General features: G+C 45.9%; 1 protein-coding gene across 1 annotated transcript in view; it reads left to right on the top strand.

Annotated features, from left to right (window-relative positions):
- LOC132389351 (neuronal PAS domain-containing protein 1-like) overlaps positions 1-26247 on the top strand; it is a 210767-nt gene that overhangs the window by 9643 nt on the left and 174877 nt on the right. Inside the window, exon 2 of the mRNA XM_059961864.1 lies at positions 7692-7877. Coding sequence (XP_059817847.1) covers positions 7777-7877 — 101 coding nt within the window. The 5' untranslated portion in view covers positions 7692-7776. The remainder of the gene's footprint in view (positions 1-7691; positions 7878-26247) is intronic.

Below are 26247 nucleotides of genomic sequence, written 5' to 3'. Positions count from 1 at the left end.
ATCCTATGCAATAGCACCGGCCCCCACTCCCACCATACCAGACAGTGATGCAGCCAGTTAGAATGCTCCCCATGGTACATCTATAGAAATTTGTGAGTGTTCTGTGGTCCATGGTCCATAGACCATCGAACATAGAGCGGTCCAGCTCAGGAACAGGTGCAGTCCTGTCGGCAAACAATGTTGTGCCAAATTGATTGGTTGGTTGTCCATTGTTTCCAACGACGACAGTTAGATTTGTGCAGTTGTGTTGTGTGTTCGAGGGCAGCTGCTGTGTCCAAGTTGTGAGCGACGGAGATGTTCACGATAGGGACGTGAAAACCCTGCCGGATCTGAAAGTGGAGCCACTGCTATTGCTTTCCTTCCTTATCGGGCCGCGGTTGTACTGCTCAGCGCCCCTCCTCCCGGATGCTGTGAGCGGTTCCAACCAGGCCTCACCAGCCACTCCGGACTTGCGCAGATTAACTGAATACAGAAGGTGGGGCATTATATCGAATTTGTATAAGACATTGGTGAGGCCTGGTTTGGAGTGTTGTGTGCAGTTTTGGTCACCTAACTCCAGGAAAGGGGGAAATAAGGTTGAAAGAGTGCAGAGAAAATTTACAAGAATGTTGCTGGGACTGGAGAACCTGAGTACAAAGAAAAGATGGAATAGGTTAGGACTTTATTCCTTGGAACATGGACGACTTAGGGGAGATTTGTTCGAGGTGTAGAAAATTATGAGGGGTGTAGACAGGGTGAATGCAAGCAGGCTTTCTCCACTGCGGTTGGGTGGGATGACAATCAGAGGTCATGGGTGAAGGGTGAAAGGTGAATAGTTTAAGGGGAATGTGAGGGAGAAACTTCTTCACTTAGAGGGATGTGAGAGTGTGGAGCTAGTGCTTGTGACCTCGATTTCAATGTTTAAAAGAAGTTTGGATAGTAGAGGTATAGAAGTCTATGGTCCAGTGCAGGTTAATGGGACTAAGCAGTTTAATGGTTCAGCACAGACTAGATGGGCCGAAGGGCCTGCTTCTCTGCTGTACTTTTCTATGACTCTATGACTTATTTTATTACTTGTTGGTATCTGCCTCTAGGTAGTCATTCAGAACTCTAGGCCCTAGTTGCTAACTTACCTCAGAATTGCCCTCCCTTGATAATTTAGAGCTGCTTTGAATCCTGGACCCCAGGGTAGTGCTGGCGCGTTTGGTGTTACGCGGCGCTGGGGTGTTTGCTCAGCAGAGTTTCCCGCGCCTCGAGAGAGGGAGGGCGCAGAGGTGACTGATACCGCGGCGAGATTAGCCGCTTGGAGTAATTGGATTTTCGAGCCTTGTGATATTAGAGATGAGCTGCCTGATAGTTGCCTGCGGCAGGCTAGTTCAGTGAGGCTCAGCTCACAGTGCTACCAGCTCAGACTTGACACTGGATTACAGGAGATATCATTTATAAAACTGTGTCTGTACAACTGACTTCTACCCAATACAGACACGGTGACTGTCCGTGTTTCTGGACGGGAAAGAAGGCTCACAGTTATTCCAGAATTCGTTAGGAACTTTCCATGGGGAGCTTCGTACAGAGGGACCAATTCTTTTATGATTTATTTTTATTCTTTGCAATACAGCGTGGATCTTCGAGCAGCGCTGCCCAGCAACCCCCAGATTTAATCTGAGCCTAATCATGGGACGATCTCCAATGACCGATTAGCCTACTGACCGGTGTGTCTTTGGACAGTGGGAGGGAGCCGGAGCACCCGGAGGGAGGTCACGGGGAGAACGTACAAACTCCTTACCGGCAGCGGCCCGAGTTGAACCTGGGTTGGCTGTCCCATCCTGCTAACCACTATGTGGCCGTTCTGTCCCAGTGCACAGAGAATCGGAAACAGGGGCGTCAACTCAGCCAGATCCCTCATGGACACTAGTCTCCCAACATCGAATGTGAAATGAATTATTAACGACACTCAATGTCCACTCAGAAATTGGATGGCAGAGGGGAAGAAGCTATTCCTGAATCGTTGAGTGTGTACCTTCAGGCTCCTGTAACTCCTTCCCGACAGTAACAATGAGAAGAGGGCATGTCCCGGGAGGTGGGGGTCCTTAATGATGGACACTGCCCTTCTGAGGCACTGCTCCTGAAGATATGCTGGATGCTGGGGAGGCTATGTGAATAAATTGCAGTCAACATTTCGGGCTGAAACCCTTTGGCAGGATTGACTGTACTTTCTTCCATAGACGCTGCCTGGCCTGCTGAGTTGTGTGTGTGTGTGTGTGTGTGTGTGTGTGTGTGTGTGTGTGTGTGTGTGTGTGTGTGTGTGTGTGTGTGTGTGTGTGTGTGTGTGTGTGTGTGTGTGTGTGTGTGTGTGTGTGTGTGTGTGTGTTGGATTTCCAGCATCTGCAGATTTTCTCTTGTCTAGACTAAGTGAATGTGTTCTTATATACAGAAATACCTTTGGGAGTCCTCATTAATACGGACACACACCAGGGAACTGCCCTGGTGCTCCTGATCTTCCGTTTACAGTGAGTCACTATCTCAGCGAGCTGCCACTGCAAAGGAGTTAGCAGCAGTGTGTTAGTATTTATATCAGGGTTCCCTGAGAAAGTACTAACATTTATGGAGAGTTCCTGGGTGTGAGTTTTTAATTTTTAAAATTTATTTAGAGATACAGCACGATAAGTGGCCCTTGCAGCCCAAAGGCGGCATCCATCGTTAAGGACCCCCACCACTCAAGACATCCCCTCTTCTCGTTGCTACCATCAAGGGGGAAGTACAGGAGCCTGAAGACAAATACACTATGTTTAGGGACAGCTTTCTCCCTTCCACCATCAGATTTCTGATCACAATGAACATTATCCACTTTTTGCTCTCTCTTTTTTAAATATTTCTTTGTAAATCGTAGTTTTCATGTATTCCACCATCTTGCCGCTGCAAAACAACAAATTCCATGTAATATGTCAGTGGAAATAAAGGTGATTTTGATAATCCAGTGTTTAAACTGACACCCGGGACAGTCATAGTTCCCAGCGGACTCCTCTGATATTTAATGTCCCCCAAGAGGACATGCCCAGCCTCTGGTTTAATTTCCCTTGTGAAAGGTGCCATTTCTGACTGTACTCACGCAGCACTGGGGAGCGCTGGCTCTCTGTGCTCGAAATATGAGGCTGGATCCCCTGCCTCAGGGGCAAGAGTGGGGCCTGCTGATTGACTGATTCCTACAGATGTACCATGGAGAGCATTCTAATTGGCTGCAACACTGTCTGGAATGGGGGTGGGGTGTACACGGCACAGGATCGAAGTAATCTGTGGAGATTTGTAAACTTTGTCAGCTCCATCAAGGCCACCCAGCCTCCATAGTATCCAGAACATCTCAGGGAGCGATGCCTCAAAAAGATGGCGTCCATCATTAAGGACCCCCATCACCCAGGACTCATTGCTACCATCAGGGAGGAGGTACAGAAGCCTGAAGACACACACTCAGTGATTCAGGAACAGCTTTTTCCCCTCTGCCATCCGATTTCTGAATGGACATTGAACCCATGAACACTACCTCACTACTTGTTTATTTCTATTTTGGCACTACTTATTTAAGTTAACTGTTTAGAATCAGAATCAGGTTCATTATCATCGGCATGTGTCATGAAATTTGTTAACTTAGTGGCAGCAGTTCAATGCAACACATAATAAATATAGAAAAAAAGTAAGTTATTCAATTACAGTAAGTATATATATGTGTGTGTATTGACTAGATTAAAAATAGTGCAAAAACAGAAATAATATATATTAAAAAAGACAGTGAGGTAGTGTTCATGGGTTCAATGTCCATTTAGGAGTCAGATGGCAGAGGGGAAGAAGCTGTTCCTGAATCACTGAGTGTGTGCCTTCAGGCTCCTGTACCTCCTCCCTGATCGTAACAGTGAAAAGAGGACATGTCCTGGGTGGGGGGGGGGGGTGAAAAAATATATATACCTGCTGTAATTCGTATTTTCTCTCTATTATTATGTATGGCATTGTACTGTTGCCGCAAAGAGAACAAATTTCATGATACACGCTGATGGTATTAAACCTGAATCTGATTCTAAACACAAAGTACACTGCAGATGCTGTGGTCAAATCAAACACGTACAAACAAGCTGAAGGAACTCAGCAGGTCGGGCAGCATCTGTTGAAACAAGCAAGTCAATGTTTCGGGCCGAGACCCTTCAAGTCCTGACGAAGGGTCTCGGACCGAAACGTTGACTGCTCATTTCGACGGATGCTGCCCGGCCTGCTGAGTTCCTCCAGCTTGTTTGTATGTGTTGAATCTGATTCTGTCTGCTCGTTTAGGTAATTACACTCTGGAGGGGAAGGTAGGACGTGTATTTGTGGCTGTACAAAGCCAGTGAGGAATGAGTGTGCTGCCGAACAAACTCGGGACTCTTCATTGAGATTGTCCATCTGGGAACAGAAAGGCCCTGTCAGCATCAACCCAGGAAAGAAGGAGCTAATGTTCCTCACCAGCTCCAAACCCATAACAGCACCACAACCAGCTCACTTGTGCTGCAGCTCACAGCCTCTTTGTTTCATCTTGAGAGCCTGCTGTGAATTAGTCATGGTCGGAAAAGCTCACCAAGTTCTCTGCTTTCTGGGGAGGCTGAAGAGAGCTGGACGAGGCACGTCAATATGCACAGCCTCCTACAGATGCACAGTAGGGAGCGTCCTAATGCTGCATCACTGCGTGGTACGGAAACTGCGCTGCAGTAGTTAGGAAGAAGTGAGCTGGGGCAGTCAGCGCATTTTGCGTGCCACGGTCCCGAGGAGGCATGAGACTGCTTGGAGGGAGAGAGAGTTTAAAAGAAGCAAGCGGGGCAGTTGGCACATTTCGCGCACCAAAGTCCCAAAGAGAGATTGGATTGCACATAATTAGGCACCTGGCAAAGAACAATAAAAATGTGTTAGGTTTAAGTGGATTGGTCATTGTGTGAGTGGGCCAGTGTTGGAGTGGAGAGTTGAGGCTTTGGCTCATTGATGCTTACCAGTTGGAAGGTTAATTGGTCATTGTAAATTGTCCCATGATTAGGGTAGGATTAAATCAGGGGAGGAGTTGCTGGGTGGCATGGTTCAAAGGGCTGTAAGAGCCTATTCCTCACTGGATCTCAATAAATAAATAAAGCTATGTATTTATAAGCTATCTTATATTTATTGTTTTTTATATTATTGTGTTCTTTATCTTATTTTGTCTTTTGTGCTACATCGGATCCAGAGTAACAATTATTTCGTTCCCCTTTACCCCTGTGCACTGGAAATGACATTAAGCCATCTAGATTTTGAATCTTGGATAAATAGCGTGTATTCTCTGGAGAGGTATTTTATTTCTCCACAGCTTTCCTCCTCCCTTCTTTCCTTCTGCCCCCACCAGATCCTTCCTTCCCTCTCATGGACTCAAAGAGGGATGCAGGAAACCAGACCCCTCTGCTAACCATCAGCCACCTGTTTAGAACGACCCTATGCAAATCCTTTCTTTTCTTCCCACATTCTCAGCATTTTGCCCAGATCTCACACACTGATGGTCATTTATAACTGCCAATTTGCTTACTGATCTGCTCACCTTTGAGGGGAAACTGGAACCCCCAGGATGCCCAGGCAGTGAGAAGTAGAAAACACGAACACCATACGACAGTTCCCGAGGTCAGTATTGAACCTGGGTCTCTGTCCTCTGCTCTCCTCTCTTCTCTCTATTTCTTGTTATTTCCTCTTTCTCTCTCTTTCTGTACTTTCGTTTTATTTCTTTTTCTCTCTCCTTTCACTTTCACATTCTTCTTCTTTCTATTGTTCTTTCTATCATTTTCTCTGTCTTTTCCACTCTCCCTTTCTCTTTTATCCAATCTTTACCTGTCATTGTTTTCACTCTATCTCTCTTTCCCTCTCCTTATCTCTCTCTTTATCTCTCTCTATATCTCTCTCTATCTATTGCACTCTCTATCTCTTTCTATCCCTCTCTCCATCTCCCTCTCTCCCACCCTCTCCCTTCCCTCTCTCTCCCTCCCACTCCCTCTCTCTCCCCCTCTCTTCCCTCTCTCTCTCCCCCTCTCTCTCTCTCTCCCTCCCTTCCTTCCCCTCTATCTCTCTCTCTCTCTCTCTCTCCCCCTCTCCCTCTCCCTCTCCCTCTCTCTCTCTCTCTCTCCCTCTCTCTCTCTCTCCCTCCCTCTCTCCCTCTCTCCCTCTCTCTCTCCCTCTCTCTCTCCCTCCCTCTCTATCTCCATCTCCCTCTCCCTACCTTCCACACCAAGGTTAGGAAGTGAGGGATTGAGTTGAAGGCAATGCTGCTGCAGTGGAAAACTCATCATAAATGTCATCACTGAATTGTAGAAATGCCACACAGTACATCCAGATTAAGAGGCACAGAAATAAGTTGGGTAAGATGAATTTTAAATTTGGAAACCTGGGTTCTCACTCACTTACTTAATATTTTAGAAAATTTGACAGAACTGGACCAGAGACCTGCCATCGACTGAAGACTATTTTATTTCCTCTCATGAGGAAGCATATTATCCATCTGCATTGCTCTTTAAACGAGGCACATTCTTCACCTGTTCCATCTTGTAAGCGGGGGTGGTGGTATTGACTAGTCCATAGCCATTTCCGTGACAACTGCAACCCACAATGCTTTGCTTCTCCTGTTGGCCATAGTGGGACATCTATAGGCAATGTCTGCCTGCTTTACTTCTAAAGCAACACTCCTCAGACTTCTGCTGAGTCTTTGCTTCCTCTTCAAGTCCTGGTTTACGTGCCCCTGGATTTTTTTTTCAGTGGAATTGTGACTTTTGGATTCCTTCTGCCAATAGTTTACCTGATCAGCCAATGATTCGGAAATTAGCCTGTGAGGACCCATAAAGGTAAACCTGGGCTATTCTGGTGTTTTTTTTCCCAGGAGCCAGTTCTCCAATTGAGAAAATGGAGGACATTCCACAGAGAAGCATGTGCTAACATGAGGGGTTGGACAAACTTGGCTTGTTTTCTCTGGAGAGGTGGAGTCTGAGAGGAGATCTGATAGAGGCTTATAAGATTATGAGGGGCACAGATAGAGTAGACAGAGGGTATCTGTTTCCAAGGGTAGAAATGTCCAGAGGGAATGCAAGGAAGGTGAGAGGGAGTTGGTTCAAAAGGGATGTGGGCGGTAAGTTTTTTTCACTCAGAGAGTGGTGGATGCTTGGAATGCACTGCCTGGTATGGTGGGAGAGGCAAATACATCAGGGGCTTTTAGGTAGGCACATGGATGTAAGGAAGCTGGAGGGTAATTGTGTAGGTAGGAGGGATTCATTTTTGGAGTGTTTTTTATCTACTTTTTGGCTGATTCAGCACAACAAAAGGGCCTGTTTCGGTGCTCTACTCTTCCATGGTCTACATGGAATGCTTCTCTGCATTTTCCCACAACACCCACTGCCTCACCATTCCCTACTTTCTTTAACTCTCTAATCCCTTCACTACCTAGAGGAGGCCAATCAAATGTAACTTCCAACATGAACCATCTCACCTCAGAATGAGGATTGTGACTGGGATCTTTCTAGCATGTGTGACACTAGCCAGCCAAAGCAACGATCCTGAGATTATGTCCCACTTTGTCAAAGCTTTTACGGTCAGATAACTTCTGCAGTGGAAGACATTAGACTATAAAGAAGGACTATGTAATAAGCACGGTGTTGTGTAAAATCCAACTTTATTTTCTTCTTTCACCCCTCTTTTAGGAGGTCAAGGAAAACTCAAGAAGCCAGCCAATCAAAAGCCCTGTAGGGATGCTGTAAAGCCAGGTGACTCTGGGAAGGTGGCTGAATGTTAAAGATGGCAACCCAATACAACAATGAACTGAAATGTGTTAGCGTAGAGTGGGACTTCCTTCAAGGACTGCTCGTAAAGAACCAGCCTGTCCCTTGGTAAGACTTGCGTGGCTCCCAGTTGAGCATGCAACTCTTTATGCTGCTTTCTCGGGGTGGGGGGGGGCCGTGTCGGTGGGAGGAGGGCGGTGAGGATGGGATGGACTTTCTCTCTCCAGTCGCAACCAGTCCTTGATCATCTCACACGTCTTGCTTGGTCTTCTCAAAAATCTTTAACCAGTTTAAGCTTCCAGAGATAAAACCGTTGGTAATCGTAATGTAACAACGTGAAGTGAGGCTAAGACAATCAGATGTTAAGGAGTTACTTACGTTGAACTTTGTGTGTAACTTAACTTTATGAAGTATAAGACTATGAGACATAGGAGCAGAATTTAACCATTCAGCCCATCGAGTCTGTTCACTGTTCAACCATGGCTGACTTACTATTCTCTCAGCCCCATAGACTTGTAAAAGTTGTATCCACTATTGAGACTTATTAGACACCCTGACTAATCAAGAACCTAATCAAGGGAGAGGGTGGGAGAGAGGGAGATGGAGAGAGGGATAGAAAGAGATAGAGAGTGCAATAGATAGAGAGAGATATAGAGAGAGATAAAGAGAGAGATAAGGAGAGGGAAAGAGAGATAGAGTGAAAACAATGACAGGTAAAGATTGGATAAAAGAGAAAGGGAGAGTGGAAAAGAACCCTGCTTTAACTATACCTAGTGACTTGACCTCCACAGCCATCTCTGGCAATGAATTCCACAGATTCACCACCCTCTGGCCTAAGAAATTCCCCCTCAGCTCTGTTCTAAAGGGGTGTCCTTCTATCCTGAGGCTGTGCCCTCTGGTCCCAGACTAGTGCACTGCTGGAACCATCTCCATGTCCACTCGGCTTTTCAATGTAGGTCCTGTGGGGGACACAGTGAAGTGTAATGTGATATTGTTTGGAAGCAAGAATGAAGACCAGTGGGGTAGACTGGATAGAATAGTTGAAAGGAGTGCAGGAGCAGAACGATTGCTTTGAGGCACGTTAACAGAGTGGTTAGTGAGATAGATGGAATGCAAACTGGTGTGGACAGGGACAGTTGCCGTGTACATGATCAATATTTCTGATGTCTTCATGCTCCTGGGCCTTCCCTCTGAAGGTAGCAAGGAGAAGAGGACATGTCCTGGGTGGCAGAGGTGATTCATGATGGTTGATGCCTCCTTGAGGTATCTCCTTTCGAGAATGGGGAGAGGCCAGTTCCCATGATGGATCTGGATAGCACCAACTCTCTGCTGCCTCTTTTGATCCTAAACCTTGGAGCCTGATTTCAGCCGACTTTTGCACGTACCTGCAAGTACCCTGAAACCTCACCTTTAACCTCATCCTTCAGCTTCCCAATCACTGAAGTCATTTCCTTTCTTCTGCTTTCCTCCCTTCTTAAAGAGTGGAGTGACCTTTGCAATTTTCCAGCCCTCTAAAACCATTCCAGTATCTAGTGATTCTTGTTAAATGATTCTTTCAGACTTCCGGTAAGATGGCAGCACATTTGGACACAGCAGCCTCCCTAGGGACAACCAAAGGTGCTTTCGTCTTTTTTAAACATCTTTTTTTTTAATCACAAGACATTGCTGGACATGAAGAACAAGTACTGCAGGTCTACCCCATCAGTGAGCTACTTGTTGGCAGAAGCTGGACTTGGTGCCGATCCTGTGACAGAAAGGTATTAGAGTCAGTCCAGAAAGGCAGTGTGCAGTCTAACAGCTAGAGGTTGGCTTGGATGTTTCCCTAGCGATTGTACGACTCAGTTGGACATTGGTAATGTAAAATACCGCCTCAATGTGGCATTGGTTATAGTGAGGATTAGGCCTCAAGCTGTGGGCTTGCCTGTTGCAGCCATCCATGAGACTCAATAGACAGTAGGTGCAGGAATAGGCCATTCGGCCCTTCTAGCCAGCACCACCATTCACTGTGATCATGGCTGATCATCCACTATCAGTACCCCGTTCCTGCCCTCTCCCCATATCTCTTGACCCCGCTATCTATATGAGCTCTATCTAACTCTCTCTTGAATGCATCCAGAGACTTGGACTCCACTGCCTTCTGGGGCAGAGCATGCCACATATCCACCACTCTCTGGGTGAAAAGGTTTTTCCGCATCTCTGTTCTAAATGGCCTACCCCTTATTCTTAAACTGTGGCCTCTAGTTCTGGACTCACCCATCAGTGGGAACATGCTTCCTGCCTCCAGTGTGCCCAATCCCTTAATAATCTTATATGTTTCAATCAGATCCCCTCTCATCCTTCTAAATTCCAGTGTATACAAGCCCAGTCGCTGGCGATGCTGGCAGCAGTATATCGCGGCATCCATGCTGGATAGAGGGCAGGTCCCATCCGTTGATGCTGCTCTCCAGTATTTGCTCTGTGGAAGACGAGCTGGATAGCAGGCATCCATACACTTGTCTGCGGACTGCTGAAAACTGCTTGTTCTTACCAATAACACACAATACCGTCAATTTACAGAACATGTCACTCAAGGATGTGGGCGATGCATTTATTTTTTGTGTGGGGTTGCATGGTTACTGCTATCTTATATGTGTTATATATGTGCCTTGTGTTGTGTTAAACTATTGGTACTATGATTTGCATCTTGGCCCCACAGGAATGCCATTTCATTTAGCTACATTCATATAGTCATATATGGTTGAATGATAATTAAATTTGAACTTGGTCATTACTAATGCCTCCACATCTCTACAGCTTTGTCTTTTCAACACCCTGGGGTGAAATCCACCTGGCTCAGGTGACTCATCTACCTTTAAACCAATTTTGCCTCTCTTTTACTCTTTATATATCTAAAAAACAATCTTTTAGGTCATAAGACCAAAAGATATAGGAGCATAATCAGGCCATTTGGCCCATCGAGCCATCTCGGCCATTTCATAATAGCCGATCCAATTTTCCGCTCAGCTCCAACCTCATGCCTTTTTCCTGTACCCCTTTATGCTCTGACCAATCAAGAATATATCAACCTCTACCTAAAATATATACAAAGACTTGGCTTCCACAGCTGCCTGTGGCAAAGAATTCCACAGATTTCACCATCCTCTGGCTAAAGAAATTTCTCCTCATCTCTGATCTAAAAGGATGCACCTCTATTCTGAAGCTGTGTCCTCTGGATTTAGACTCTCCCACCATAGGAAACATCCTCTCCACATCCACTCTATCAAGGCTTTTCACCATTCAGTAGCTTTCAATAAGGTCACCCCTCATTCTTCTGAATTCTAGTGAATACAGGCCCAGAGCCATCAAACTCTTTTCATATGGCAAGACATTCAATCCTAGAATCGTTTTCGTAAACCTCCTTTGAATCGTCTCCAGTTTCAGCACATCCTTCCTAAGAGAGGGGGCCCAAACTTGCTCGCAATACTCCAAGTGAGGCCTCACCAGTGCTTTGTAAAGTTTCAACATTACACCCTTGCTTTTATATTCTAGTCCTCTTGAAATGAATGCCACCATTGCATTTGTCTTCCTTACTACAGACTCAAACTGCAATTTAACCTTTAGGGAATCCTGCATAAGGACTCCCACGTCCCTTTGCACCTCAGTTTTTTGTATTTTCTTTCCATTTAGAAGATAGTCAATCCTTTAATTTCTTCTACTAAAGTGCGTGACCACACACTTCCTGACACTGTACTCCATCTGCCATTTCTTTGCCCATTCTCCTAATCTGGCTATTTCCTCAACACTACCTGCCCCTCCACCTATCTTCATATCGTCTGAAAATTTTACAACAAAGCCATCAAGTCCATCATCTGAACCACTGACATATAATGTAAGAAGAATCGGTCCCAACACAGACCCCTGTGGAACACTACCAGTCACTGGAAAACAGTCAGAGACGGCTCCCTTCATTCCCACTCTTTATCTCCTGCCAATCATCCACTGCTTTATCCATGCTAGAATCTTTCCCGTAAACAGCCTCATGTGTGGCACCTTGACAAATGTCTTCTGAAAAGCCAAGTATGCAACATCTACTGATTCTCCTTTGTCTATCCAGCTTGTTACTTCTTCAAAGAATACCAACAGATTCATCAGGCAAGAATTTCCCTTGAGGAAACCCTGCTGACTATGGCCTATTTTATTGTGCCTCCAAGTACCCTAAGACTTCATCCTTAATAATCGACTCCAACATCTTCCCAACCACTGATGTCAGATTAACTGGCCCATAGTTTCCTTTCTTCTGCCTCTCTCCCTTCTTGAAGAGTGGAGTGACATTTCCATTCTAACTGGCTCCATCATTGTCTGATATGAGGTGGGGTGGACCAGGGTACTGCATAGGGTCAAAATAAGTTGCAGGGAGTTGTAAACTTAGTCAGATCCATCATGGGCACTAGTCTCTGTAGTATCCTGGACATCTCCAAGGAGCCATGCCTCAAAAAGGTGGCGTCCATCATTAAGAACCCCACCACACAGGTCATGACTTGTTCCCATTGCTACCATCAGGGAGGAGGTACAGAAGCCTGAAGGCACACACTCAGCGATTCAGGAACAGCTTCTTCCCCTCTACCATCCAATTTCTGAATGGACATTGAATCCATGAACAATAACTCACTACTTTATTATTTATACTTTTACATTACTTATTTAATTTAACTCTTGAATATGTATTTCATGTAACTCACAATTTTTTTCTATTATTATTTATTACAATGTACAGCTTCACCAAAGTCAACAAATTTCACAACATATGCAGGAGATATTAAAGCTGGTTCTGGTTTACCAGAATGCCGTGGGACCTTCTGCGTATTTGTCCGATTTAACCAGGGAGGGCGTCTGAACCTTATAGAGTCGCTGAATATAGTTAGGTCAACACAGGAGATCTGCGTTGTGATTCTCAGGAAGCGCCTGGGTGTGCGGACACATGCCATCAGTTCCTACCTGTCCACCCACTCGCTCTCCCAGTGGTACTGAGGCTAACTGATCTCTTGATGGTTCACATGCCATCTGCTACTGAACCTAAGACCCTAAGGGTTTTGATTCAGACACAGTGTCAGGTCTACCACAGTCCAACCCTACCCCTCAGCCATGGGCCAAGGTTAATTTTAGATGGCAGTCCACTGAATTGTAGGGATCTCGGACATTGCGAGCAGAGAGTGCCTGCTTTATAATTAGAGGTGAATGAGGTGCAGGAAAGGGGTATGATTACAGTGGAATGTGCTTCCAGGTGAGAGGTAAGGTGAGTAGGTGGAATCATCGGCAGGGAAATAAACCCAGTGCCTCCAAATTGGAAATTAATCTCTGTTCAGTTAATTCACTCAAGTGCTTTAAGTTGCTGGCATCAAAACACTGAAGGTCAAGGAGTTACACACTCAAAATGCTGGAGGAACTCAGCAGGTCAGGTGCTATCTGACCAGCAGGGGTTCCCACCCATGCCATTAAGCAAGGGGTCTGTGGACCCCAGGCTGGGAACCCCTGATCCCTATGGAGATGGATAAAGAATTGACATTTCGGGCTGAGACCCCTTACCAGGGCTGGAAAAGAAGGGGGAGCAAGCTAAAATGAGGTGATGGGGAGGGGGAGAGGGGAAGGAGTACAAGCTAAACAGGTGATAGGTGATCCCAGCTGAGAGGCAAGGTGGATAGGTGGAGCCATCATCATCATTGTCTTCGTCGTCATCATTATTATTATGTGCCACGTCGTATGACATGGGCAATCATGGTCTTTCTATGGCATTGTTCTTGGCAAATTTTTCTACAGAAATGGTTTGCCATTGCCTTCTTCTGGGCAGTGTCTTTACAAGACGGGTGACCCTCAGCCATTATCAATACTCTTCAGAGATTGTCTGCCTGGCGTCAGTGGTCGTATAACCAGGACTTGTGATCTGCTCGTTCGACCATCCACTACCTGCGCCCCCCTGGCTTCACGTGACCCTGATTTGGTGGGGGTGTGCCACACCTTGCCCAAGGGTGACCTGCAGGCTAGTGGAGGGAAGGAGAGACTTACACCTCCTTTGGTAGAGACATATCTCCAGCGCCCCCCCCCCCCCCCACCAATCCTGTAGGCGGGTGTTATGTAGAAAAGGTAAAGGGCTGAAGAAGGAGGAATCTGGCAGCAGAGAAGAGGGAACCATGGGAGGAGGGGCAACAGAGTTCCCACTCCAGCAGTTGGGTTTAAGTTTGGTGCAAATTTACCATTGATATGGTAATCTGCTGGCTAATGTGAAATATCTGTAGGCAGGGCTAATATACCCCAATAGTCTTGGGCAGTGTTAATCCAGAATAAAAAAAAGCATATGACCATGAGATATAGGAGCAGAATTAGGCCATTTGGCCCATCGAGTCTATGGTGTATCCATTTTCCCTCTCAGCCTCAATCTTATGCCTTCTTCCCATATCCCTTCATGCCCTGACCAATCTAGAATCTATCCACCTGCACCTTACATATACCCAATGACATGGCCTGCACAGCTGCCCGTGGCAACAAATTCCACAGATTCACCACTCTCTGGTTTAGGAAATTCCTCCTCAACTCTGTTCTGAGGCTGTCTCCTAGACTCCTCCCCCCACCCCCACTATAGGAAACATCCTGTCCATATACACACTGTTGGAGCGTGGCCAAGTGGTTAAGGCGTTAGTCGAGTGACCTGAAGGTCGCTAGTTCGAGCCTCAGCTAACGCAGCGTTTTGTGTCCTTGGGCAAGGCACTGAACCACACATCGCTCTGCGACGAAACCGGTGCCAAGCTGTATCGGCCCTTGCCCTTCCCTTGGACAACATTGGTGGCTTCAACTCTCCAAGGCGCAAATTTGTGGTCTTGAGACTAATGGATGCCTATTCTATATCCACTCTATCAAGGCCTTTCAACGTTCAATAGGTTTTAATGAGGTCACCCTTCATTCTTCTGAATTCCAGTGTGTAGAGCCAACAAATGCTTCTCATATGACAAGCCTTTCAATCTTGGAATCATTTTTGTGAACCCCCTTTGGACCCTCTCCAATGTCAGCACGTCCTTTCTTACATAAGGGGCCTTAAACTGTTCACAATACTCGAAGTGAGGCCTCTCCAGTGCTTTATAAAGTCTCAATATTCCATCCTAGCTGTTATATTCTAGTCCTCTTGAAATGAATGCTGACATTACATTTGCCTTCCTTACCACTGACTCAACCTGCAGGTTAACCTTCAAGGTCTCTTCATGCGAGGCTGAGCATCTCTTTGCTATTCTAGGCATCTCCTCCCTCTAATCTCCCAATTTATGGACATTTCCTCACTGCCCAATATGAGGCAGCCTGGATTAGAGAACGGGTCATATGAGGCGGGGTTGAACGAGCTGGGTCTTTTCTCTTTGGAGCAAAGGAGGATTAGAAGTGATTTGATAGAGGTGTACAAGATGATAAGTGGCCTAGACAGACTTGACAGCCAGAGGCTTTTCCCACATTGCTTCTTGAGGGAGGCACAATTTTAAGGTGATTGGAGAAAGGACTTGAGAAACTGAGTTACAGAGAAAGGTTGAATAGGTTAGGACTTTATTCCCTGGAGCGTAGGAGAATCTCCCAGATAGCCACATGGATGATAGAAAAATGCAGGGTTATGTAGGAGGGAAGGACTCGATTGATCTTGGAGTAGGTTAAAAGGTTCTCACAACATGGGCTGCACTCTCTATGTTCTATGACTGGATTTCACTGTAGTTTTCTGGTACTGAGAACAGATGATCTCCACAGGTGAGGCAGTTCCTGATATCTACGGTAGAATTCACCATATGTTACAGATGCAACTCTCCTGTGTACAATATCCACTGGGTGTTTCTGTATGTACAGGTGTGTCGTCCGCAGTACATCTCCGTGGTTCACTGGTGCAATCTTGCAATTATATTCTTGATATTTATTGCCTGTTTATTATTATTATTATTATTATTATTATTTTACTTTTTTTATGTATTTGCAGTTTGTTCTCCTTTGTGCACTGGTTTTCTTCTCTGTTGATTCTATAATGGTTATTGGATTTATAGAGTATGCCCACAAGAAAATGAATCTTAGGGTTAAACAGGGTGATATATATATAAGCATTGATAATATATCTAGACCATAAGATATAAGTGCAGAATTAGGCCATTTGGCCCATCAGGCCTGTTCATTCCATTTCTCCTCTCAGCCCCATTATCCGGTTTTCTCCCGGCATCCCTTCATGCCCTGACTAATCAAGAATTTATCAACCTCTGCCTTAAATATACATAAAGTCTTAGCCTCCACAGACACCTGTAACAATGAATTCCACAGATTCACCACTCTCTGGCTGAAGAAATTCCTCCTCATCTCTGTTCTAAGAGGTTGCCCCTCTATTCTGAGGCTGTGTTCTCTGGCCTTAGACTCCCCACCTTAGGAAACATCCTCTCCACATCCACTCTGTCAAGGCCTTTCACCATGCAATAGGTTTCAATGAGGTCACCCCCCATTCATCTGAATTTACTTTGAACTATGTAACATCCCACGGTGTGTTACTGAGTTTAATCCTCCTCACAAAATATTCCACCCTCCTGTGCACAATATCCCACTAGACAAGCCATAAAATATCCCAAATACAGGGGTTATGCAGATGCTGGAAATCTCAAACAATTCTCACAAAATGCCAGAGGAACTCAGCAGGTCAGGCAGCATCTATGGAGAGGAACAAACGGTTGATGTTTCGGACAGAGGCTGTAGAATCATACAGTCATTTAAAAAGAACAGCACAGAAATAGGCCCTTTGGCCCATCTAATCCATGCCGAACCACTTAAACTGCCCACTCCCATCGACCTGCACTGAGACCAGAGCCGTCCCATCCGTGTACGTATCCAAACTTCTCTTAAACGCTGGAATCGAGCTCACACGCACCACTTGTTCCACACTCTCACCACCCTCTGAGTGAAGAGGTTTCCCCTCACATTTCCCTTCAACTTTTCACCTTTCACCCTTAACCCTTGACCTCTGGTTGTAGTCCCACCAACCTCAGTGGAAAAAGCCAGCTTGCATTTACCCAATCTACACCCCTCATAATTTAGCATACCTCTATCAAATCTCCCCTCAGCCTTCTGCATTCCAATGAATAAACCCCTATCCTATTCAATCTTTCCTTAGGTTTTGGCCCAGAATGCAGACTGTTTATTGTGGGTGTAAATGTACTTTTTCATAGTAGTCCACTGTTGGTTAAATGGAACAATTCTTTCATATACACAATATCCCATGCTTGATCATGCCGAATGCATCTTTTGTCGACGTAGTATTCTCTGTATTTTCACGAGCATAATTCTCTGATCTATAGAATATCCTAGTGTGTGTAAGTGAGTATAATCCTCCACTCTCTGCATGTGAATAGACATAAATCTGTATCAGTAGAAATAGTCCCCCTGCCCATATACAATCCCACTGTATGGTAGCAGATATGTTAAGGATTAAAGATTAGCTTTATTTTTCACATGTACATTGAAACATCAAAACAGATAGAGAAATGCATCATTTGCATCAATCCAACACAGTCCAAGGATGCGCTGGGGACAGCTTGCAAGTGTTGTTCCGGCACCAGTATAGCATACCCACGACTTACTAATCCTAACTGGTACGCCTTTGGAATTTCTATTTTTCAAATTATATTTGGCAATAAACCGCGGAGTAGGCCCTTCCAGTCCTTCGACCCCAGCAACCCCCGACAAACCCGATTAACCCTGAAGGAACCACGGGGCAACTTACAATGAGACAGTCGCCTGCCCTGTACGCCTTGGGGCTGTGGGAGGAAACAGGAGCAGCTGGGGTAAACCCCGGCATTCCACAGGGAGGACGTACGGCGACTCCCTACGGAACGGCACCGGAATCGAACTCTGAACTCCTGTACGCCCCGAGATATGTTGGCGTCTCACTAACTGGCATGCTACCGTGGCGCCAATTGTGAGAGGAAAACGGGGCAGCTGGAGGAAACGTACACAGGTCACATGGAAAACGTGCAAAGTCCTTACAGACAGCAGCGGTTATTGAACCTGATTTCTGGTGCTGGAATACCCCTGTGTTGTATAGTTCCTACAAGATCCCCTGTGCATTAGTAAGTGTAGCTAGATCTACAACGTTCTAATCTCTCTTACCTACTCTTACCTACTCTGCTGTTGCTGGTGATGATAGAATCTCAGATGGAGACGAGAGGGCATACAGGAGCGAGATATACCAGCTAGTTGAGTGGGGTCACAGCAACAATCTTGCACTCACCATCAGTAAGACCATAGAACTGATTGTGGACTTCAGAAAGGGCACAATGAGGGAACACACACCCATCCGCATAGAGGGATCGGAAGTGGAGAGGGTGAGCAGCTTCAAATTTCTGGGTGTCAGTACCTCTGAAGATCTGACCTGGACCCAACATATCGGTGCAGCTATAAAGAAGGCAAGACAGCAGCCATATTTCATTAGGAGTTTGAGGAGATCGGTTAAAACACACAAATGTCTATAGATGTACCGTGGAGAGCATTCTGACTGACTGCATCACCTTCTGGTATGGAAGGAATGTGTTGGGGGAGCCACTACACAGGATCGAATTCAGCTTCATAAAGTTGCAAAATCAGTTGGCTCCATCACGGGCACTAGCCTCCGTAGTATCCAAAACAACTTCAAAAAGCAGAGCCTCAAAAAGGCTATGTCCAACTTTAAGAACTCCCGCTACCCAGGACATGCCCTCTTCTCATTACATCAGGGAGAAGGTACAGGAGCTTGAAGACACACACTCAATGATTCAGGAACAGCTTCTTCCCCTCCGCCATCTGATTTCTGAACCCGTACTGTATGCCGGTGATATTAAACCTGATGCTGATTCTGATCAATCTCACTGCTTGTAATCTGTGTGTCGGTGTGATATTCCACTGAGAATCACTGGGTTTAATTCTTCTACAACCGCACTAAACTGCATTTCTCAGGGTGTAATCCTTTACTCTGCACAATCTCCTAGCATGTGTTAGCCTACAGTCAATAACACCCACTCTAGTGTTACTGCTATTTGCGTGTTAGCCCACTGGCACTTAACGAGCTGTAATCCCCCCAGCCCACACCCTGCTTGTAGCATATTCCTGAGCTGGAGGAACTCAGCAGGTCAGGCAGCCTCGAATGAGGGAAGTAAACAGTTGGCGTATCAAAGTCTTCATTCAGTCATGATTAAGGCTTACAGCCCGAAACGTAACTTGTTGTATTGGTTCTGATTTTCCAGTCAATACAATATCTCAATGTCCTTTAATGAGTGTTTTTCCCATTTAATATTCCTCTTAGCAATTTCTGTACATACCTTTTATGTTTATGTGATAGTCCTTTGTGTTACCGAACCTCCCATCTACACAGACAACCCCACACCATCCCACGTGTTACAGTGTATAAAGCATTGAATACATAATCCCACATTGTGTTATTGAATTTAATCCCCCCCAAGTCATACCCTCTGTTACTCTCAGGACCACAGTCTGTCACAGAACGTAGAGGATACAGCAGAGGAACAAATACTCTGCTGAGCCAGCTAAAAAGCAAATCAAAATCACGCAAACACTGATCCCTCCTCCGTACACCATGTCCATATCCCTCCATCTTCCTCACGTCCATATCCCTCCATCTTCCTCACGTCCATATCCCTCCATCTCCCTCACGTCCATATTCCTATCCAAGTGTCTCTTAAATCCCTCTAATGACTCACTTTACACTGCACGCTGTCGGAGCAGTGCCGCCAGGATAATCAAGGACACGACCCACCCAGCCAACACACTTTTTGTCCCTCTTCCCTCCGGGAGAAGGTTCAGGAGCTTGAAGACTCGTTCGGCCAGATTTGGGAACAGCTTCTTTCCAACCGTGATAAGACTGCTGAACGGATCCTGACCCGGATCTGGGCCGTACCTTCCAAATATCCGGACCTGACTTGCGCTACCTTACTTTCCCTTTTCTATTTTCTAATTATGATTTATAATTTAAATTTTTATTATATTTATTTTGATTTGTACTTCAGGGAGCACAAAGCGCTGAATCAAATATCGCTGTGATGATTGTACGCTCTAGTATCAATTGTTTGGTGACAATAAAGTAATTTATTTGCCTCTACCACCATACCAGGCATCCACCACTCTCTGAGTAAAAAACTTACCCCTCACATCGCCCTTGAACCTACCCCCTCTCACCTTCAATGGATGCCCTCTTGTATCAGACGTTTCATCCCTGGGAAAGAGGTACTCTCTGTCCACTCTATCTATGCCTCTTGTAATTCTGTAAAGCTCTATCAGATCTCCACTCAGCCTCTGGCCCTCCAGAGAAAGCAGCCAGACTCCTGATATATCACATGCCCTCTAAACCAGGCAGCATCCTAGTAAACCTCTTCTGCACCTCTGCAATGCCTCAACATCCTTCCTATAGTGGGCTGACCAGATCTGTACACAATACTCCAGATGTAGCTGAGCAGGAGCTTTATCAAGTTACAGCATTACCTCCTCAACTAATAAAAGCAAGCATTCCATAAGCCTTCTTATCCACTTTATTGACCTGTGTAGCTATGTGGCTATATTTCAAGGAGCTATGAACTGTCATGAAAATCGATTTCTCCCTCTGCCAAAAAAAAATTTCCTTCCCCATCCCCTTTTCTTCTATTCCCCGCTCTGATCTCCTACCTCTTCTCATCCTCCTATCACCACCCCCTTCCCTTTCTCCTATGGTCTACCCTCCTCTCCTATCAGATCCCTTCCTCTCCAGCTCTTTACCTTTCCTTCCTCTCTGGCTCATTCCATCTATCCTCCTTCCCCTCCTTCCCCTTTTTATTCTGGCATCTTCCCCCTTCCTTCTCAGTCCTGAAGAAGGGTCTCGGCCTGAGACGCTGACTGTTTATTCACTTCCGCAGACGCTGCCTGACCCGCTGAGCTCCTCCAGCAAAATGCGTGTGTTGCTTTGGATTTCCAGCATTTGCAGATTGTCTCTTGTTTACAGATTTTCTAATATTGTTTGTTTATTTGTTGAGACACAACCGGAATAGGCCCTGGCAATCCCCCGATTTAGTCCTAGCCTAGTCAAAGCACCCGGAGGAAACCCACGCAGTCACGGGGAGGACATTCAAGCTCTTCACAGGCAGCAGCGGGAATTGAACCTGGGTCGCCTGCGCTGTGAAGCGTTGTGCCAATCGCTATGCTGCCATGCCACCCCAATTTGCCTCATGTTACCTTCTTGTCTGCACAATGAAGAGCCCACGTTATTTTACAGAGAAATGCACAATATTCTGTGTGTTATTGGATATACCTTGTTATGTCTATACAATATTAGACCATAAGACGCAGGACAGATTTAGGCCATTCAGCCCATTGCATCTGCTCTGCCCTTTCCCATGGTGGGGGAGTCTAGGACAAGAGGGCACGACCTCAGGATTGAAGGACGTCCATTTTGAACAGAGATGCGGAGAAATTACTTTAGTCAGAGGGTGGTAAATCTGTGGAATTTGTTGCCGTGAGCTGCTGTGGAGGCCAAGTCTTTGGTTGCATTGAAGACAGAGATAGATAGGTTCTTGATTAGCCAGGGCCTCAAAGGATGTGGGGAGAAGGCAGGGGAGTGGGGATGACTGGATGAATTGGATCAGCCATGATTGAATGGCGGAGCAGACTCGATAGGCCGAATGGCCTACTTCTGCTCCTATATCTAATGGACTTATGGTCTTTTATCATGGCTGATCTATCTCGCTCAACCCCATGCCCTCTTCTCATTGCTACCATCAGCAAGGAGGTACAGAAGCCTGAAGGCAGACACTCAGCGATTCACGTACAGCTTCTTCACCTCTGCCATTAGATAAGCACTACCCCTAAAGACTACCTCAGGTTTTTTCCTCCTTTTTTCCCCTCTCTTTTTGTTCTATTTATTTAATTTGTACAGATAATCAAACCAAATAGTGAGGTAGTGTACGTGGATTCGATGTCCGTTCAGAAATCTGATGGCGGGGGAGAAGAAGCTATCACTAAAACATTGTATGTGTGCCTTCAGGCTCAAGTGCCTCCTCCCTACTGGTAAAAATTGAGACTGCTATCTTCTGAAATTTGCAAGTATCACTTCAGTCTTTAAGAAGCCTGGGGTGGCATGATATCATATGGTTGGCACGGTAACATCGCAGTTAGTGTAATTCTTTTACACCCACCTGTGACCCAAGTTCAATTCCGTCACTGTCTTTAAGGAGTTTCTATGTTTGCATTAATGCGTGGGTTTCCTCTGGGTGCTCCAGTTTCCTCCCACATTCCAAAGACAGGCCGGTTTGTAGTTTAGTTACAAGTGCCTAAGTACTGTGCAAAGGTCTTGGGCACATTTAGGTGGCTAGGGTGTCTAAGGCTTTTGCACAGCACTGTATTTGTCAATGTGGAGCTGAGAGCGAGTTTGTAAATCTGGCGGGAGCAAAGGATGTTGGGAATGGTGAGGGTGGAGCACCGCGGGAGGGGTGTGGGACCGGTGGCAGAAAAGGAGCGCTGGGGTGGGGGGGGGGGATGTCGCACGGGTGCAGGCACACCCAGCCCTGAGACACCAGGCAAGGTCATCTGATTCTAAACAACTGGTTTATTGATTGTTACAGAATGTCTCTTTGGTGCTTCCCACACCCTTCCCCTTTTCCCAACCATGATCCCTTTCTCCCTGCCCCCTTCCCACTCTCAGTCCACAATAGAGACCCAGATCAGAATCAGGTTTATCATCACTCATACATGTGATGAAATTTGCTTTCTGCAGCAGTACAGTGCAATACATAAAATGACTACAGTACTGTAATACTTAATGTAATTTATAGCTTTTATTATTATGTGTTACAATGTACTGCTGCCGCAAATCAACAAAATTCATGACGGGTGTGCGCCAGGGATGTTAAACTGATTCTGATTCTGAAATATCCAAAGATGACCTGAGAGGCAATGGCATGAGGTGTGTACGGACGAGCTGCCAGAGGAAGTGATCGAGGCAGGTACAACGACAACATACAAAAGACACTTGGACAGAGACACGGATGGGAGAATTTCAGAGGGATATTTCAATTGGATTTGGCTTATTATTGTCACATATACTGAGTTACAGTGAAAAACTTGTCTTGTGTAATGTCCAGACGGATCAGTGCACTGAGATAGAACAAGGGAAAACAATGTTAAACAGTTGTTAAACGCAGAATAAAGTGTTAACAGCTACAGAGAAAGTGCTGTTGCAGGTGAATGGGAAGGTGCCAGATCATAACAAAGTAGATTAAGGAGGTCAAGAATCCAATTTATCAATACAGGGGACTGCACTCAGTGCTCACTTTGTAAGTTACATCTATACACTTGCTCGCAAATGCAAATATTTAATCAGCCAATCATGTGACAGCAACTCATTATATAAAAGCATGCAGACGTGGTCAAGAGGTTCAGGTTATGATTGGAGCAAACATCAGAATGAGGGAAGAAATGTGATCTAAGTGACTTTGACCATTGAATAATTGTTGGTGCCAGATGGGGTGGTTTGAGTATCTCAGAAACTGCTGATCTCCTGGGATTTTCACACACAACGGTCTCTACAGAGAATGGTGCAAAAAGCAAAAAAAAAACAACGTCCAGCGAGCGGCAGTTCTGTGGGCAAAATCTCCTCGTGAATGAGACAGGTCAGAGGAGAACGGCCAGACTGGTCCAAGCTGACAGGAAGTTGACAGTAACTCAAATAACCGGGTGTTACAACAGTGGTGTGCGGAAGAGCACATCTGAAAGTACAACACATCGAACATAAGGTGGATGGGCTACAGCAACGGAAGATGGCAAACATACACTCAGTGTCCACTTGATTAGGTATAGGGTGAGTAGCCACTGAATGTATTTAATAGTCTTATAACAGTAGAGAAGAAGCCTTGAGTCTGGTTCTCCATGTTGTTTGTATCTTCTGGGAGAGGGGAGAAGAGAGAATGTCTTGGGTGTGTGGAGTCTTTGATTGTGCTGGCTGCTATACTGAGGCAGTGAGATTATAGACAGAGTCCTTGGAGGGGGAAGGGTTGCGGGTTTCCGAGAGACCACAGCTCTCTGTGACCTCGTGCAGAGCAGCTTCTCGACCAGACCCTCGTGCATCCAGACAGGAAGCTTTTTGCAGTGCATCTGTAAAAATTGGCAAGCGTTGATGGGGACACACCAGATTCCATTCGCCTCCTGAAGAACTGATGGTGATGGCCGTGGTTTCTTGGCTGCATCAATGTGGTTGGACCAGGTAGTGTGTAGGCCTCCGTTAGTCTCGATAGACCATGGATTTGTGCCTTGGAAAGTTTTTTATGAAAGACCGGCAGTTGCTCAAGCTGCAAGTCTCCCCTCTCCACGTCACCGATGTTGTCCAAGGGAAGGGCACTAGGACCCATACAGCTTGGCACCGGTGTCATCGCAGAGCAATGTGTGGTTAAGTGCTTTGCTCAAGGATACACACGCAGCCTCAGCCAAGGCTCGAACCAGCGACCTTCAGATCACTAGACAAATGCCTTAACCACTTGGCCACGCGCCAACACATTGGACCAGGACAGGCTGTTGGTGATGTGTACTCCTAGGAGCTTGAAGGTCTCAAACTCTCAACATCAATAGATTCTGGCAAGTAGGGCCAGCTTAGGTGGCATGGACCATTTCGGCAAAAGGGTCTGTTTCCAAGATGGAAGACTCAGTGAGTTTAACATCCCATTCTATGTTAATGGGTATAACATTTCTGTTCAGACAGTTTTCATTGGTTTACTAGATGTAACGTTAAGGCTAATAAAGTGCCCATAGTATATAAGTCATTGTAAGTTCTTTTGTCAACACTGACCATTGGAGTTGCCTATTGTACAAATTGAGAGACATGTCCTATGAAGAGTTTTGATGACTCTGGGCCTCTACACACTGAAATTAAGTAGAATGGTGAAGTGGCCTTGTAGAGTGGATGAGGAGAGGATGTTTCTGATGGTGAGAGATTCTAAGAACGGAGGACACAGCCTCGGAGTAGAGGGGTGTCCTTTTAGAACGCAGATGAGGGAGAATTTCTTTATCCAAAGTGGTGAATCTGTGGAATTCTTTGCCACAGGCGGCTGTGGAAGCCAAGTCATTGGGTGTATTTAAGGCAGAGGTTGATAGATTCTTGATTAGTCAGGGTATGGAGGGATACGGAAAGAAGGCAGGAGATTGGGGAGGAGAAGGAAAATGGATCAGTCATGGTGAAATGGCAAAGCAGAATCGATGGGTCATATGGTCTTATTCTGCCCCTGTATCTCACAGTCTTATGGTCTAAATCTTGGAAAATTATCACCTGATTCTCAGACTGTGCTGGGATACATTGCAGTCTCCCTTGTGCATGCGGTCTGGCCACAAAGACGTGTTGGGCTTTCACTGAGAAGGCTCCATGTTTGTTCAAAGGATCTTGAGTATGTGCTTCCAGAGCTGTCTCGCACGCTTTCGCCTTGGTTTGCCGTGCCAGGGGCTCGGCAAGCTTTACGCATTCCAATTGGGAGCTGTTTTGCCTTTGTCTCTTTCCACAGCAGCTGTGTAAATATTGTCGTGGTTCGTGTCTCATTCTGGCAGGACACAGTGCTTCTCGTTTCCAAATATGTTCCTCAGCTGATCCGTGGCTCAGAGCCACTGGCCCCAAGGCATCTGCGCCCATGTGTCTTCAATTTCCAAACCCCAGCCCCAGAAGCGGCGCCACGTAGCAGCCCCCTTCATCTCCCACCCTCCTGCAGTAAATGTGCCCAAGTTTTCGTCCAGGCTTCCATGTGAGAGGCCAGAGATTCTCACCAAGAGGGACTTGGTTCCCCTACCGCAGGGGTTACCAACCTGAGGTACCCAGACCCCGGCTCAATAATAACTGTCCCTCAGTCTGTGTGCTAAGGCAATCAGCACCATTCCTCCAAGACAGGGGTTCCCAACCATTTTTATACCATGGACCAATGCCATGAAGCAAAGGGTCTGTGGACCCCAGGCTGGGGGCCTCTGCTCGAAGAAGATTGTAGGCAACCCAATCACCTGCTGCTATCTGCACAAACTAAAGTGTGGCCTGAGGTTGTTAACACAAATGACACATTTTACTATATGTATGTACGTGTGATAAATAAATTAATCTAAATCTAAATAAATGAATATTTATTTATTTATTGAGATACGGTGCAGAGTAGGCCCCTCCGGAGCCTTTGAGCTCTGCCACAGGGCAATCCCCCGATTTAATCCGAGCCTATTCACATTGACAATTCACAATGACCAACTAACCAACCAACCGGTACGTCTCTGGATAGTGGAAGGAACCAGATCACCGGGAGGAAACCCATGTGGTCACGGAAAGAAGCTCAAACTCCTTACAGGCAGTGATGGGAATGAAACCCAGGCTGCTTGCACTGTAAATCATTGTGCTAACCACTATGCTACGATGCCACCCAACTAAACTGAAAACTTCCAGAGCATAGGATCAAATAACTGCCTAAACCGTGTGTTG

Source organism: Hypanus sabinus, unplaced genomic scaffold (genome assembly GCF_030144855.1).
Source record: "Hypanus sabinus isolate sHypSab1 unplaced genomic scaffold, sHypSab1.hap1 scaffold_543, whole genome shotgun sequence".
NCBI classification, from domain to species: Eukaryota; Metazoa; Chordata; class Chondrichthyes; order Myliobatiformes; family Dasyatidae; genus Hypanus; species Hypanus sabinus.
The sequence above is the reverse complement of the archived record's forward strand: the minus strand, read 5'-3'. Positions and strand labels throughout refer to the sequence as shown.